The following is a 17,558-nucleotide window of genomic DNA, read 5'->3' as shown; positions in this document are numbered from 1 at the left end:
GGTAAGTGGGCACTGTGGAAACTAGTTGAGGATCAATAAGAGGGCCCAAATAAACAAGATGAAAGGGGGCTTATGATTACATCTTTTCCAAATTTAATTTTACTAAAGATAGCTTAGCCTATCCTATTTTGTTATCTAGAGAGATCTTTATATTGGTGCCAATGTCTGTAATATAAACCAAATCCAAAGGCTCAAAAAGAAATGCTGAAAATTAATCCTTCCCTGGTTCTATGCATGACTTCCAAGGCCACTGCACCTAGCACTATGAAGTGAGACTCCAGGCAGTTGCTTTGCAGAATCCATCTGGATACATCTTCTGGGAAATAAATAGATCCAGACTCTTTTTTTTTTTTTTTTTTTCTTAGAATCTCAATTCAGTCTCTTTACACATGCTCACATCTTGCTAGCCTTTGGCATTTCAAAGCAATTAAACTTCTATCACATGTCCCAGTAATGGCTTCAACAGGCTTCATTTTATGGTGTTATACCAGAAGACACAGTTCCCCCTGAAATTTCCAGAGTCACCCCTGAAAGAGCCGAAAAGAAAGCTATTGTGATCACTGTTGGATGTTAACAAATGGGAAATTGCTCTTTGACACTGAATGTCATTCTTCCATCTATAAGTTTCTGGTTAGCTCTAGTAAAAAAAAAAAAATAGCCAAAGCGTGAATATAAAATAAAGTATCTTTTCCATATTAATATCTTCACACTCACAGAAAATCCCTGATAGAAATGACTGAAGAAGATCATTTCTCAGCAAGAATATGGGAAAGTGTTAGGGACCAGATGTTAAACTTTCCTTCCAAGTTCAACATATAAATAAATAAATAAATAAATAAATAAATAAATAAATATATATATGTGTATATAGATATACGTATATATGTGTATAGATATTGGTATATATATGTGTATAGATATTGGTATATATATGTGTATAGATATACATATATATATATATATTGCACATGATGTTTTAATGAGTTCTGAAGTTTTGAAGATGAGAGCAGTACTTTGTGTAGTTGACTTGGAAAAGATAAGTTATGTAGATGATTTCCTCATATGTTTTCCCCCTTTATACCTTGCAGGATTATTCTGAGGATTATGATTGATTTGAGTACCTTAATGGAAAAAAATACTGTATGTCTTGTAGACCACAGTAATCAATGGATAAATATATAGTAGAAAGAAATTCTGAAGACTTGAGCTTGAGTTGCCATGACTTTGCACAAGTTCTTTTCATGTTCATGAGACCTAGTTTCTTCAGCTAGAAAATGTGAATAATACTATCTTGCTAATAAGATCATTGTGAAGATTTTATTAGCTACTATGTAAGATATGAATTTTGCCTCCCCTGTAAAATTTCCCCTCAGCCTCTCATTTTGAGAAGCATGCTCAATGCATTAAATGTGCTTCAATCGTAGGGGCAGTAGGATTCAGAAATAGACAAGTCTGTGCATTTTCTATTTTCACCTTTGTACACTGAGCATGATTTTTCATCTCAACTCAGTCAAACCCTGATTCTTTCCTAACAATGCCGTATGTACTTAACGCCTTAAGTAATGTGCATTCAAAGAAGGAAGTATCTAGACCAATCTGTCCCTGAAGTGTGAGTGATAATGCAAGTCTAGGTTAATTAAGGGAACTTTTATCTTCTCAAAATGTTTCTGTAAGAGAAGCAGAAATATTTGGGATAACCGTATAAAAAGATACTGACATCATATACTGTGCAGTCAACTCTCATTTCTTTTGCTCCTGGCATGAGGGAAGGGGTATTTGAGAATCATGCCTATAGAGTCACAGGACCTATGCTGGAGATGTTAGCCTAATTAATCAGACTTTGCCAGGAGATGCTATCCCTAATAACCTAAGTGTTCTCAAAGTGTGGTCCCCGGACCAACACTGTACCAGCATCACCTGAAAGCATGTTAGAAATTCACATTCTGGGCCTTACCTCAAAACTCCTGAATCATTGGGACTGAGAAGTGCGCACTTTAACAAGTCCTGGGTGATTCTGATGCACATGCAAGTTTGAGGACCACTGTCCTAAGTCGCCCACCATATGTAATGAATTACCTTCTCTCCTGTGCATCTGGAAGTGCCATCCTTAGAAGAATAAAGTGCCATCCCTAGAAGAAATGAAAAAAATAGTCTCTCAAATTGTGTTTTTCCTGCTGTTTCAATAAGGAAGTTGTGAAAGGTTTTCCCCAAACATCTCTTGTCAGTTGCTGAGCCATTTACTCCCAGCCACATCTATTCTCTTTTCTGTCAATTGGACCATAACCCTATGTTTTCAAAATTTGTATCACTCTTAAAGGGGGAGAAAAAAAAAAAAAGAAAACCTTTTCCATTCTACTGCCTTTGTTCCATCCCTCCTTTCACAACTAAAAATTCCCAGCAAGTAATCTGAATTAGCTGGGTCCATTTCCTTAGTTGATTCAGTCCTTCTGTAATTCTTTGCAATCTTCTTTCTACATTTATTGTTTCTACTTCCACCTTTGAAGGGAAATTATTTTACAACTTTGACCCATCTCCTGCTTGCCAAATCGGAAGACCTATTGTCTTCCTCTAGGATTCATTATCTAGATCAACCCAGTCTAGATCTTTGTTTTTAATGATGCGAAGATATAGCCCTGGTTCTTTGGCTCTTATGCTTTTCTCCCTTTCTTTAACCTTAGCCATTCCCTGAGGTCTGTTGCTTAGAGAGGGAGAGAGAGAAGGAGGGAGTTTCTGGAGGGAGTTTCTCTCCCTCTCCCTCTCTCCCTTCCTCTCCCATCCTCTTAATGCCACTGCTTTTCTTTCACATATCTGCCTTCTTTTCAGTTACAAGTATCATGTCTTCAACAAAGATTTTCAGTTCTACGTCTTCAACATTGACTTCATCCATTACCAATCTAGAATATCTGCACAAGGCCCTCTGTCATTTACAGCTGCGAACTTCTAAAACAGAAGCCATTAATCATCTTTCATAAAACAACTTCTCCCCAAAGCTGGCCTCTGTTGACAGGGGATACCCTTCTGTCCATCACCCTGTTCTTGACTCCTTGGTCACCTCCAGTTTTAATTGCAAAACTCCATTGCTTCTTCCTTACCTGATCTCTCATTTCATTCACCATTTCCATAACCTGGTTTATGATCTCACGTGCCTGCACCATTGCAATAGGTTCCCTGCCTCAGTCCTTCTGCCTCTGATATCCTGTATAACAAATCCCAGATTAATCTTTCCAGAATATCAATTCAATTATGTCATTTCCTTGATCGTCGGCACTCATTGCCTCCAGAGTAAATCTAGCCATGCATTCCAGGACCACACAGCTTCCTTGAAAATGTCACCATTCCAAATATTCTGGTCTCATTACCTTCTCTCCATGAATCCAAATCTTACTGAAGGATTTAAGGGCCATCTCAAGTCTTATTTCTTCTAAAAGAACATCCAGTTCTCAGTAATGGCTTACTTTTCATAAATTTTACAGAAATTTCCCTACTGATATCCATTAAGCTTGAAAATCATTTGAGTTTTATGAAAATAAAAGGGAATGCTCCTGAGAAGCCTACGTAGTGGCAGAAACTGAGAAGGATATGTGGTAGCTTTCTTCCCAGTGAAATGGTGACATTCCCAGTGACAAGGAATAATTTTTGTTTGCCATCATCACCTCCAACAGTGGGTGAAGAAGGCTCGTTGTGGGGTGAGCTGATGGATGTGTAGCTGGATGAAATAACCAAATCTTTGTAATTACTATTGACCACTGAGTAAACAGGCACTCACTTGAAATAAATGTCAGCTAAATTTTCTATTCCCTTATCTTACGAGAACTTAAGGGAAAAGCAAAGCAAAACTAAAGGAAAATTAAATAAAGAATTATCTAAAAGTAATATGTAAATAATCCACAAATAGGAATTTTGGCTGCCGGCTAACCAAAATCCCATTTCATTCATTGTTTGCTCAAGTTTTACATCAAGAAGATCTAGGCTGGGGAACTGATATATGGTCAATCTAATCTTCAACTAGCCTTTACCCAAAGGCCCTTGTAGTACATTTTTTATCTTGTTCTTATCTTTGTCCAGTCATTCCTAAAAACAAGCAAAAATGGGATCTGGATATGCTGTGGGTTACATGGCTGGGTCTCCCCAAGCTGGTGTAGTAGTTTTCCTACTCCTGTTCAGGAAATACCGATCAATTACCTTAAGCAAATTACTTGCCTATTGTAACCATGCTGGGAACAAATTAATGAAGACTGGTCAGAAGAAAATAAGAAAATAATTTGACTCTTTTTTCTTTTCTTAAAATGGAAAGAGACCCTTGACAGAAAACAGACATATCTCCTTCTTGTTTTAACTCTGCAAATGAAACAAATAGTAATAAATATGTTTCTATATGTTCATATAGAATATAATAAATTGTGTGTGTATATATAAACATTATATTCCTATATGTGTATAATGAAGTACATCGTGCATGGAGAAGAGGAGCTCAGCAGTATTTTCCTGAACTCCATTTCCTTAGTCTGTACTAAAGAGCCTGTCTGACTATGTACAGCTGCTGACCAAACCCATCCCCAAGAGTAGCTTTGAAGTGCAGGCCCAGGAGACCATATCTGGAAACTTTCCATGTGCAAGTTCTCAGTAGCGCTGGTGACGGCTGGCATGTTTGGATCTGGCTGGAGTTGTTATGAGAGCCTGAGATTTTAGGAAGAGCAAAGGAAAAATAAAAACAAACCAGGCAGCCAGGCGCAGTGCCTCACACCTGTAATCCCAAAAGTTTGGGAGGCTGAGACGGGCGGATCACCTGAGGTCGGGAGTTCGAGACCAGCCTGGCCAACATGATGAAACCCCATCTCTACTAAAAATACAAAATTAGCCAGGCGTGGTGGCACATGTCTGTAATCCCAGCTACTGGGGAGGCTGAGGCAAGAGAATTGCTTGAACCTGGGAGGCAGAGGTTGCAGTGAGCCGAGATCACACCATTGCACTCCAGCCTGGGCAACAAGAGTGAAACTCCGTCTCTAAATAAATAATAAATAAATACCAGGCAGCAGAATACAGGTGCCAGCTGCTAATGTTTTACTACCCCGAAGGAGTCTGCATTTTTGCACTGAGCAGCAGAAGAAAGCATTGCAACTATAGTTCTGAATCTCTAAGAAGCTCATGCTCCTTTCACACTGAAATATAAGAGCACGTGAAGAAGAGATAGCGGAGGAAGGGAATAAGACAGAGGAAGAAGTAGGTGTTTCTGGGAGCGTTCTGGCTTTCCACTATCAGATATTTAGGTGTGAAACTGCCGACATGAGACTGAAAAGTATCACTTCCCACTTTTTCTTTCTTCCGTAGGAAGTTTCATTTTGTTTTCATATTTAGCTCTTTCTTTTTACATTTAAAAAAAAAAACCGTTCTTAAGTGTTTACATTATGCATGTGGGACGTGGCAACTTGGGAAAGCATGCCAGGTCCTCTCAGTTTCATGCTCTCCTCCTGTCCTGCACATTTGGCCTGGTTTGATTAGTAGGTGAGGGAGGCACAGGGTCCCTGGTGGGAGCAGTTATTTCAGAGCAGGTGGTTCAGCACATTGAGGATCAAAGAATCCAAAGGTGCTAGGACTGCAACAGCTGCAGGCAGCTCTTTGATCTCTGGTTTGGAATTTCTACCCAGCCCACAGATCAAGCAGCCCTCCTCAAGATGGGAATTTGGGTAACTACCTTTTATTCTGGTGGTTTACTTACAGGTAGATGAGAATAGCAACAACTTGATTGATGGCACCCAGCAATCATGGTTGTCTTTGAGTTCTCCTGCAGTCGGGTCTCACCCTCTATTCCCTGCGCACTTACCACTCTCCCCTTCCCCTGCTGACCATTCACCCGACTCCAGGAATGCTGGTTTCCTCCGTGCCTCAACGAACCACAGAAAGACTTAATTATCTAACCAGTATGCTCAGTCCTGGCCCCTGCGATGTGCTACCTTCCTCCTCCACCTAACTAAATCCTACACATGCATGAAAGCACTATCCAAATATGGATCACTTTCCCCTCAGGTTACCTTATGTTACTGCAGATCTTGACTCACATGGATTGAGTACTTACTATACACGTGGTTGCTTGATAGCCCTTGTATTTGACTGATTTCTTACTCTTTGGATGTCCTTTTATACTTACAGTAATTATGCAGTTTGGTGCTTTTGTTTCTCAAATTATAAAGTTATTCTTGTCTCACCTCCTACTTGAGTGAGAACACAAATTATTTTCTGTTGCATTTGGATCTCACTGTTGAGTATGGTGTTGAATACAGAGTAGGTGCTTTACAACCTGAGTGATATAATAATTGGATCAATTATTAGCTTATATTGGTGAAGTATATTGAAACTGATGCTTTTGAATAATCAAATAATTGAATCTAATTTATTGGCCATGTTTCATATTTTGATAGTTATGTGCATCTGAACAAATAGAAATATAGGTGCAGGATGCCTGACTGCCCTCTAGGAACTAGATTATTGATATTAACAGTTGGGAGAGTACCCTCTCTCCATAGTACTGTCACATTCCGATTTCAGTTGCACGTATGGTGACCAGTCTCCTGGTTTGCCCAGGAATGAGGGAATTCCCAGGGCACAAGCATTTCAATGCTAACATCAGACAGTCCTGAGCAACTCTGGACATTTACTCTCCCTGGTCATAAGTAATAGGAGATATTTTTGCTGGGCTTTTACATTAAATACTCAGTAATGGATAGTTGTTACTAAGTTGCGTTTTTTCAGGTATAGGCAAAATTTAAAGTTTCTCCTAGGCTCCTTGGAGACAGTTTTTGTTGCTGCTTGTTTGCCTTATTTTGTTTGCCCTATTTTATTTATTCATTTGCGGGATGCTGCATAACACTGTGTTTTAGCAGAAAGGTCCTCTTTCACTTTAGGAAGCTCAAACTGTTTTTAACCAGTCAATTCCTTATAGAGTGATTTACTAATAATCGTGTTAGTGTCATCATGCAATATCCATTCAGTGTAATTTTTAAAAAATGTTAAATAGCTGGCTCCAGTAAGGACAATCCACTAAAAGAGATGAACATATACCCAATTTTCCTGGTTACAGCTTCTTATGCCCAGAAACTTCTATTTTTTTTCCTGCTGAGCTTTCTAGCTTATCTTTAGAATAGAGTCTTTTAGGCCTCCTAGCTAAAGCTGTTGCATATATTAACTGAATCTGCTTTCAAACTATGCAATTACCTACTTGTGTGCCTAACAATTATCTTCTCTCAGCACTTCTGGTCTCATCAGAAAATAAGAATATACCTGCCAGAGAGTAGTAACTGTTTTCCCATGTTCTCTTGTCCATCTGACTATTCCAAGCAGGGAATCCTGTGGATACCTTTGAATAAAAACTAGCTGTACTTCTGGTGCAAGATGAAATGGCTTTCCTGAGCTTATGTGCATAAATGAGCCTATTTGTGAGACCTCAATTGATATCTTATACTTATCAAAATGTAAACAGCCCTGAACTCTAAAGGAACAGATATAATGGTAGGCAAGTTTTGCAAACCTCCTTTATTGAAACAGAGCTTGTCCTACCTCACTCCACTAAAAAATAAATTTACTTTCTGAAATGTACTCCGGTAACTCTGCTTCAAGATCTTTAATTATTCTATATACATAACTTGTTCCCTCAATGTTTTTAATATTTGATTTTTGAATTTTAACTAAGGTTAAACCTGAATTGAATGTTTCTGCCCCCACTCTTAGGAATGAAAAATTCTATTTGAACTGGTCAGGATTCCTGTTCACACCAACGTTAATAGTGCTCTGATTTCATGGAATTTTGCATTTTACACAGTGCTTGCACAGAGTGGCTTCCACTTGATCATCATAAAATTATATTTGTGCTCAGCTTTTGCTCTGAACTGGGCATGAGAAATGTGCATAAATAAGATTACTTTCGCTATGGAATGGCCGTATCGTAACCAACTGTTTGCATGGTATATTTGCTATAATTGTACATTGTAAAATGTGAATATTGGCTCTATCCTTGAATAAATTTCAAATGTTAAGGGTGACTTTACAGAAACCAGTAATAAAAAGAACAGGCCTCTTAATTTCCCCTTACAATTCCCTGGTAAATACTTTATGACACTTGGTGAATTAAATAACATTTGTCTTCTAGGTACCATTCATTCATTTCACAAATATTTATGAAAGCCCTGCTCCAAGCCAGGCATTTCACAGCCCCTGGAGAGAATCATATTCTGAACCCTTGGGAGCCCCTCAGGGTAACAGTAGATGTGCAAGACAGACTTGACTCAAATGGTCACCAAAAAAGTCAGTGTTTCTCTCTTTATAGGTCATTTTGAGTATGAAAATTTTATATAAAAAATTGTTAGTGCTTCCAAACTGCATAGTGGCTCTTTCCCCTGTTGACACCAGATTTTGAGGGAGTTCATCTGCCCAACACATTTATTGTGCAATTTCCCTTATTGACTTAGTGACCTTCATTGATCTACTCAGCAACCAGTTTTCCTGTTCATTAATGTTATATTAGTATGAAGTTTTTTTCGGTTGACCAGTCTGCAGTTTAACTGTAGCTAGTCAGCCTCTTTTCCGAGCATCTACTTTGAGTGTTTCATGAACAGACATTGTCTCTGGAGGGTAGAAATTGAATTGGAAAAGGAAACAAATTTATGGCCTTCATAAAGTCTCAAGGTGCTTTTCTACTTAACTCAAGTGGTTGTTTAACAGGCATGAAGTGTTTGCCGTATCTGATTGTTCATGTTAATTTATGTCCTCATGGTTGTTAGGTGGACAGTTATGGAGGAGGGGAGGGTGAAAACAGGAGCCAGAGCAGCTCAGTGCAAGCATGGGCGCTCGGGTGGGGCACGTACCTGGTATTGCAGTGACAGCTCAAAGCCCTGGCCCTCTCCAAGTCCCCACCTCCCTTCTCCACACCCCCAACATGCCAATCAAATTTTTCATCTTATTTCCCTAAACTGAAATAAAATAATGAGTTGTGCTAGTTTTAAACCACTTGACACTAGCATGGGGGTTATTTAAGGACTGATTGGAGGTAGAACTCCTGACATAACATCTTTGGTAAAAATTTCAATTTCCCCAGGGTAGGGGGAAAATACCATCAACTATCCATGATGACCTGGTATATAGGCTGTGGTTAAATGATGAGTAAGAACATAATGATTCTCATGAACTTTTACAAAAGATCGCCACAGTTTAGTTCCTTAAGCCCAAATTTGACATTTCTTCTGTATCATGTGAGTACCTCTGTCCCTTTTTAATTACCCCTCATGATGCTATGGAACTAAAACTAAATATTCAGAATTGTTCATAAAAGTTATCAACTTGTGATAAGTTTTTTGATGATTTTCATTTTGTTTGTTTTCTGGATAAGATGTTTTACAATGAATATGCTTACTTTTTAATGTAAAAAAAAATAATAAAAATTGCAGAAGTACCTGTATAAAACTCCCACATATATCCATGCCATGGCAAAGTAGGTTTACTTTTTTTATTTAATATGTCCTATCTGGCTAAGTACCTGATATTAAAGTAAGGAGACCTTACATTCATATGTTTCTTTACACAGATTTTCTCACATGGAGCTCAGTGAACTTAATAATGTAGATGAGATAGATCATAACATCCCCAAACAAGGAAATTGTGTATTATTTTCTTGTTTGCTAAGAATTATGTGATTAGCAAATCGCATAAATAAGGCAGTATTTTTCATCCTAGCACAGTGTTCGTTTTTATATACTGTAATTTGTTTGTCCTGTATGTGCATCAAGTTCTGTTAACATAGAACATATAAAGAAATGAGACCCAGTTGCTGTCATCAAGCATTTTATAATGCAGCTGGAGTAAAAAGACATATGCTGACAGAGAGAGTTAATTGGCAATGCAATTGATGGCACAGATAAAAGGTGCAGTGCCTGATAACAGTGTGTGGCACATCAAAGGCATTCAAGAAATGATGGATGGATGGAGGGATGGATGATGGATGGATGAATGGATGGATGGATGGACAGAAGGGCAGATGGATTGACAAATTAATTAGTTACCAGAGTAGAAAGGAGAAAAGTTCACTGGTCACAGATAGTCGAATTTCAGTAAATGTCTTTTGACTATTTCATTGGTCAGAGAGTACTTCAAGAAGGAAAAGATAGACTAGCCAGGCCTTCAGGAACTTATAAGAGTAGGGCTGAACTCTGCAGAGAGAAAGAAAGAGGGGTTGTCAGGCCAAGTTCTCAGCCTGGACAAAGGCAGCGGGGCAGAAAGAGCAGCCTCTGACCGGGGTCTCTAAGAGTGGCCTTCCTAAAGCAAAGGTTTGGTGATGAGGTTGTTTTGCAAGTGGAATGGAACTACATCTGAGCACATCACGACAATCAAGCTGATGTATTTAAGTAATCCATAAGCATGGGCAGCTATATAAATGTTTGCATAATGTCATTCATGTGATGATAATAAAAAATGTTTTAGACAAAAACTGGAAATATGACATAGTGTTGAATATAAAGTTATAAGAGACAGTTCAGTAAGGAGTGGAGATTTTAAGTACCAACTGGAATTTTAAAGTATTTTTAGAAAGATCTGCACATGTGTATATTACTGTATCAGTCAAGTATTCCTATATCTAATTGAAGTTTCTGAGACAGTTATGTCAAATTCAGCTTTAGATCAATAGGTATGCTAACTGAGAACCAAAAGATTCAAAGACCTGAAGCTGGCATAAAAGTCTAGAGGCCTCCAAATATTTCATGGATAAAGTTTAATAAATTTTGTATATGCTAGAAGAAAGGTAATAATTTATGTCTTCTAAGGTAGTCAGCCTAATTACTAGATATGTCAGAACGTTAGTATCTCTCGTATGGAAGTTCTTGCACTATGAGAAGTCATAAACATTGTTACTTCTCTTAAACTTATTAATTATTTTATCTTATGAAAGCAGTGATGTCATCACTTAAATGCAAGTGATTAAACAGTGGGGCCCTGGAGAAAAGCTACATGCATTAAAATCTGGTTCGACCAGTGACTTGCTAGTCAATCTTGGCCAAGTTTTTCTGTTCTTCATCTTTCTCATTAACGAATGATGATATAATAATGGCACTAACATCTGAAGATTGTTGGGAGAACTAAATGTAAAACTGTAGACTAGTGCCTGGCATAGAGTAACAATTCATAAATGATAGGCATATTACTGGTAGTGATAGATAGTCAATGAAAACTGTACATATGTCTTATTTTCTTGACATGATTATGTATTTGTTTTGCTGGATTTATTTCTCAAATCATTGCTGGAAAGATAGCTAGGATCCCACAGGGTGGTGTCTGGGGTCTCTACTGAGTGACGTTATAATTTGACATATGTAGCTTAGTGAAGCTGACCAGTCTCTCGCTTTCCACAGTGAGCCATCTTTATGGATTTGGACTGATGGATGCAGAAGCCATGGTGATGGAGGCAGAGAAGTGGACCACCGTTCCCCGGCAGCACGTGTGTGTGGAGAGCACAGACCGACAAATCAAGTAATGCTTGCCGCCGGCAAACAGCATGGCAATGCCCCAAAATAGAGCAAGCCAGTCAATTGCTCAAGACAGCCCCTTGTTGCACACAGAAGCTAAAAGCTTCTGTAGTTTCTCTCTAATGTGACTACGAAATGGTAATAGAACGGCTAGGATTCTGAGCTGTTAAATTCATGCTAGTATAGCCCAAGAATCCTTCAAAGAAAAGCATCTTTATAAAAGGGATTGGGGGATATGCTTACCCCTGGGCTCTTGAAAGTTTTCTACTGTCAATATTTCTATTTGATGGTGCAAGTATTCTCCAGAAGTCAGTGTACTTTTAAAAACTGTAACAACTCTATACCGCGTAGTTATCCAAAGAGTGGTACAAAATGTACGGTAAATGAGACTGCAGTTTACTCACAGCTTTCAGGACCTATTCCCCAGTTTTAGTGGCACAGACTTGGAGGCTGTGCTGACAGGGTTTGCCAACGGGATTCTATCTTCGTAGGCTTATTAGTGTTTTGCTCTTGGCTGTCTGTTCAGAGACCTTTCTCTCTGAAAAATATTTTTGAACTTTGGTTGATGATGAAAACTAGAGACATTGTCATTCTTGAGAAAATTTGTTAGGAAGCAGAAGTAAATCAACTAAAGTTGTTTGAGTTTATTTTCATTCTACTCTTGTGGCAAAGAATAAGACAGAAAAAACAAAAGGGTGGAAAGTTAACCAGTGTCTATTGAGCACTTACTATGGGCCATGCCAAGGGCTGGAAACTTCATGTATGTTCTCCTCTTGAAGCTGTGTAACAACTTGGGTATTATTCTCATTTGAAAAATGAGGAAATGGGATCAAAGGAATTATTTGTTTATTCATTCACAAACTCATTCACTAAGTAACTATTTTTCTCGTACTTACTGAATATCAAGCACTCAGCAAAACATTAGGAATAAAAAGGAAGAATAAGTAATACTCCTTACCCTTGTGGAGGTTACAGTCTAATGGAGGCATCACACCAAAAAATATAATAAGTATATAATTACAAATTATAATAAATGAATGTTGAAAATTTTAAAAACGTAAAAAATAAGAGATGGGGACATGTGTTCACCTGTGGCTCGACAAAGGTCTCAGGGAGGGGAAATTTAAGCTTTGACCTTGAGGGAAGAAGAGTTAGCCATAGGGACATCAGCAACAACAACAAAAGTACTCAGGCAGAGTAGTGTGTGCAGCGTCCCCAAGGTGGGAAACTTGAATTATCCCAGAGGTTGAACCTGATGCCATTGTGGCGCAGCCTAGTGTTCAAGGGGAACTGTGGCACAGGAGGAAGCTAGAGAGGAAGATGGGAACCTGTAGGCAAGAGGGAAGAATGTGCTGGTGGGTTACAGAGCAAGGGATGTGAACCCCCATTATGCTAATTCCCGAGCCTCCACTGTACCACAGTAAGTGGTTCTCACAGCGTATTCCATAGATCAGCTACGTCACTATCACCTGGGAACTTGTTAGAAATGCAAATTCTTGAGAACCATCCCAGACCTACTCAATCATACACTCTGGGGCCAGCAATCTGTGTTTTAACAAGCTGATATCAATGCATACTCAAGTTTGAGATCTATTACCTTCATGAACATGAAAGAACCTTGTTCCTTTTTCACCTCTCCCGTGCATCTTTCCCACTAACTGGTAATCCTTTCAGTGACCCAGTTATTTTGGTGATAGCACTGTTGTGTAGTATCCAGCTATCAGCTGCTTGTCTTACATTGTATATTTATTCCATGCCTCCAGGTTCACTCACCTGACCTCTGCAATGTCATTTGCTCAAACTCCCTCTCTCTCTGTTACAGGACAATCCGCCCTAACAGTGCAGTGCGCTCCATCTACAAAGCTTCGGGCTGCTCGGATAACCCCAACCGCCATGTCAACTACCTGGAGCACGTCGTTGTGCGCATCACCATCACCCACCCCAGGAGAGGAGACCTGGCCATCTACCTGACCTCGCCCTCGGGAACTAGGTCTCAGCTTTTGGCCAACAGGTACAGCAGTGGCCTCTGCCCACCAATGTAGTAGTCACAGCAACACTTGGGCTATTCCTTAGGTGGAAGGGAACAGCTGCTGCTTTCACCTACCCTGGGAACCAGCAGAGGGGGCGCTTAGATGTCAGGATCTCACTGCTCATAAGTAGAGAGTGTGAAGCTGCCTATAATCTGTAGATGTGGAAAAGTGGGGCATTTAATAGTTGGCTAAGAAAAGGATGCAGTAGAAAAATTGAAGGCCACTTGTTCTTGATCCTACAAAAGAATTGCAGAGCACCAATTCGTAAGGCCGCTGAGTTCCCCTCCCCCACCATTAAGTATCTGCTGTCATTCGTTACAGATTAACCGAATTCTCTTGCCCAAGCACTTACTTTCAAAACTTAAAGGAAATTCTAATTTTTTAAATCAGGTGTTAACAGATTTTTTCTGCACAGAGCCAGACGGTAAACATGTTGAGCTGTGTAAGCCAAGTCTTTATCCCAACTACTCAACTCTGCCATTCGAGTACAGAAGCCACCTAGACAATATAAATGAATAGGCATGCCTGTGTGCCAATCAAACTTCACTTACAGACAGGTGCAGGCCAGATTTGGCCTGAGGATTATGGTTTGCTGACCCCTGTTTTTAAGGTTGACTCTACAGTCCTTTTTTTTTTTTTGAGACGGAGTCTCACTCTGTCTCCAGGCTGGAGTGCAGTGGTGCGATCTCGGCTCACTGCAGTCATTGCCTCCCGGGTTCAAGCGATTCCCCTGCCTCAGCCTCCTGAGTAGCTGTGAGTACAGCCGCGTCCCACCGTGCTTGGCTAGTTTTTTGTATTTCAGTAGAGACGGGGTTTCACCATGTTGGCCAGGATGGTCTCGATCTCTTGACCTCATGATCCATCCGCCTCAGCCTCCCAAAGTGCTGGGATTATAGGCATGAGCCACCGCACCCAGCTGACTCTTCAGTATTCAGTTTCGCTTGTTAGCCTCTCCTCCCTGCTTCCTCCGAAACACTTCCCCAGCAGGTAAATAACTGTAGTTTGTACAGGCCAAGATCCTGTTGAGAGAATATGGCCAGAATGTTCTATCACTCATTTTCTTTTGCTCCCTTGGCTTTTTGAGTGATTGGGAGCATGGGAGAAAGTTGTCAGCAAGTGGGACTGAAGAGGGGAGATGTCAGCTTTTCTTGTGATCCTTGTTCTCATGGTGGTTCTAAATGACGAAGCACAGCCCAAAGCCTAAAGCTTCTTTGATTTTTTTTCTCCCAGAAGAACATTTAATGGGAGCAAAAACTTTCTTATCAGTGGCACATATAGTTCAAATGAAAGTCAACCTTTTATGTAGACATAGCCACTTGTCCACACGCCAGGTGACCATGGCAGAGGTGATCTTTGTTAGAACACTAACAACAGGCCAGAGGTGTTGAGAGGCAAGAGGCCCGTGAAAGTCTGTACAGCCAACAGTGAGACTGAACTTGCCAGTTGCTTTTAAAAATCCCTAACTTCATCTACTATAGGACAGTGAGAAAAGGAGAGAACAATAACTTTTCTGGCTTATAGCAACTAGGAGTACAGAATCTGAAATGTTTTTTTTTTTTTTCTTTTTTGAAATGGAGTCTTGCTCTGTTGCCCAGGCTGGAGTGCAGTGTTGGCACAATCTCGACTCACTGCATCCTCCACCACCCGGGTTCAAGCGATTCTCCTGCCTGAGCCTCTCCAGTAGTTGGGATTATAGGCACACGCCACCACAGCCAGCTATTTTTTTTATTTTTAGTAGAGACGGGGTTTCACCATGTTGGCCAGGCTGGTCTTGAACTCCCAACCTCAAGTGATCCTCTTGCCTTGGCCTCCCAAAGTGCTGGGATTACAGGCATGAGCCACTGCGCCCAGCCCGGAATCTGAAATCTTCATGTGTGTTTTATTTCTGTGCTTAGACTTGCTGTGTTCATTCAAATCTAACATCTTCCACTAGTGTATGGGGAACCTGGGTTTAGTACTTTAAATGTGATGTGCAGCTTTGCCACAATAAGTGTATGCAGGTGCAAGGAACATAGTGATTCCTCAGCGTAGGATCCCTGGGCACTTCCTTATGTCCTCCTCCCACTGCAGACAAAGAGGCCTCAGCAGGCCACCTGCAGGGTAATTGGGTACCTGCCTGAGGTTTCTTTCCAGCAAGCAAAACTTCAGATACACAATTACGTGATCAGTGAAGGTCTCCCTAGCTGTGGTTACTGAAGCTAGGGAAGGCCTTTATTTCTTGCTTTTTTTTTTCTTTTCTTTACCATTATTCATCTGGGTTTAACTTGAAAATGTATCCCAGTGAAACACTGTGAAGTGCAAAGGTTTGCTTCACATGTGTGGATCGTGTTCCCCCGAGCCCCCTTCCTTGTGGAGAAACAGTCCCTCCGCTGTTGCTGTTTGCTTGAAAAACTCAACCTCTTCAGCCTGTCTGGGCTCTTCCTGCATATTCCACAATTTATTTTTGGCTTCCCCTGAAATGACGTCAGTGAGGAAACTTGTGAGCAGAGGAGCTATGGATTCCATCACAGGCATTTGGTGGATTGCAGTGTTGCTGGCTTCAGGCTCGCATGCATTCTTCAACAGCCGACATCTGCTTTGCTCTTTGCAAAGTGCTGAACACAAGAGTGCTGCATGACTTGTGTCGGAGAAAAGAAACAGGCATTTCCGACGTGCGGTGACCGGCGCTCTCATAGCGCACCTCAGTCTCCCTCATCAAGACCACCTGGGAATAAAGTTTGCTCCCAGAAGGTGTCTTCTTGGTCTGGAGCAGTTTCTTCAAGTGCGGCTCTCATTTATCCTCCATCTCAGTCCTGAAAATAAGTGGCCACCGAAGAGGGGTGGAGAGCCTAGAGATTGGAGGGGGCTGGAGACCCCAAGAGATGTAAAGGATATTGTGAATTCATTTGTCTACAAGCTCTGCAGAATTATTGCTCTGCGCCGCTGACCCTTTCCATGTGAAACAGCTGCACGCGGTCCCAAAACCATGAATGGCCACCTTCCAAGGCCTGGCTCCCCCGTTCCCGCTGTGCTTGACACTGGTAGCGTCCCTCCTACCGAGGCAGCTAAAGAAAGACAGTTTCTTTTGGCACTCTTTCCATCTGGAGTACTCTGAAGCTTTCGTTTCATTAGAGGAAACTTCTCCTCAAAACATCTCAGTCTCTGACCTAGTGGCAAGGAGGCCTCATGCCCTCTCACCTCGGCCCCGTTTCAAAGCACATTCCCAGAATGGAGACCTGGGAACAAGGGCATAGAAAGGGGTGGAGAGGAGGTGAAGCAAAGGCCTGCTTTGCTCCTGGTGTCCTTCATGTTGGTATGCAAGGCAGTCCGTCTCCATGGTGGGGAAAAAAAATGAAGAGGTCAGGTTTTAGAAGGAATTTGCCAGAGATGATTGGTAAGAGCAATAAATATTTCCCCTGCCAGACCCTTGTCTTTTTTTCAGAGAAGTCAAGATTTCTCAGGAGGACCAGGTAAAGCAAAGAACAAAGATTTTTTTTTAAAATAAGAATTCTGAAAAGTTTAAAACAATGTTTCCCTAGCAGAGGTGGTTTGAGATGCAGATGTTGGCTTCTTGTGGCAGACTTTTCCTCATTTTATCTGTCCTACCCCTCTGGGGGCAGGGGTGACTCTTTTCATCCTGAATTCGAATTTCCAACACTGCACACTTAACTAGCCTGGCAGCCAACGTGGAAAACTCCCCAAGGCCTTTGAAGCAGCTCCTCTGCTCCATGGCTTACTCACAGCAGGCTGCGTGTTGGCTCCTGGGAGAAGGAACCAGAATCTGGAGGCTCATTTGGCATCACCTGTCCTTTGCAATGAAAAAACCAGAGACCAGACAATGAGGATGAAGCAGAGGGGGAGAGTCCAGAGGACAGTGCTCTCCTTTTCAGTGTTGACAAAATATACATCCTAGTCTGGGGACCTGAAACTATGGTCACTATTTATGGTTGGCTTTCCAGAAGTCCTCATTTACTTAGACATTTCAGTGAGGAATTTCTTCAGAATTGTTTATCTCCTCACCACAGGAATTCCTTGAAAGTCTGTT

The 17,558-nt window shown here is 40.8% G+C and overlaps 1 protein-coding gene across 3 annotated transcripts in view; it reads left to right on the top strand.

Moving 5' to 3' along the window:
• Nucleotides 1–17,558, top strand: part of PCSK5 (proprotein convertase subtilisin/kexin type 5) — a 464,720-nt gene that overhangs the window by 253,169 nt on the left and 193,993 nt on the right. For all 3 annotated transcript variants that reach the window (XM_030809749.1, XM_003267429.4, XM_003267428.4), the window contains exons 11-12: nt 11,391–11,508; nt 13,327–13,515. In XM_030809749.1, the coding sequence (XP_030665609.1) occupies nt 11,391–11,508; nt 13,327–13,515 (307 nt within the window). The remainder of the gene's footprint in view (nt 1–11,390; nt 11,509–13,326; nt 13,516–17,558) is intronic.

This window comes from Nomascus leucogenys, chromosome 1a, assembly GCF_006542625.1.
Source record: "Nomascus leucogenys isolate Asia chromosome 1a, Asia_NLE_v1, whole genome shotgun sequence".
Lineage (NCBI taxonomy): Eukaryota > Metazoa > Chordata > Mammalia > Primates > Hylobatidae > Nomascus > Nomascus leucogenys.
This window is presented reverse-complemented; position numbering and strand designations above follow the sequence as displayed.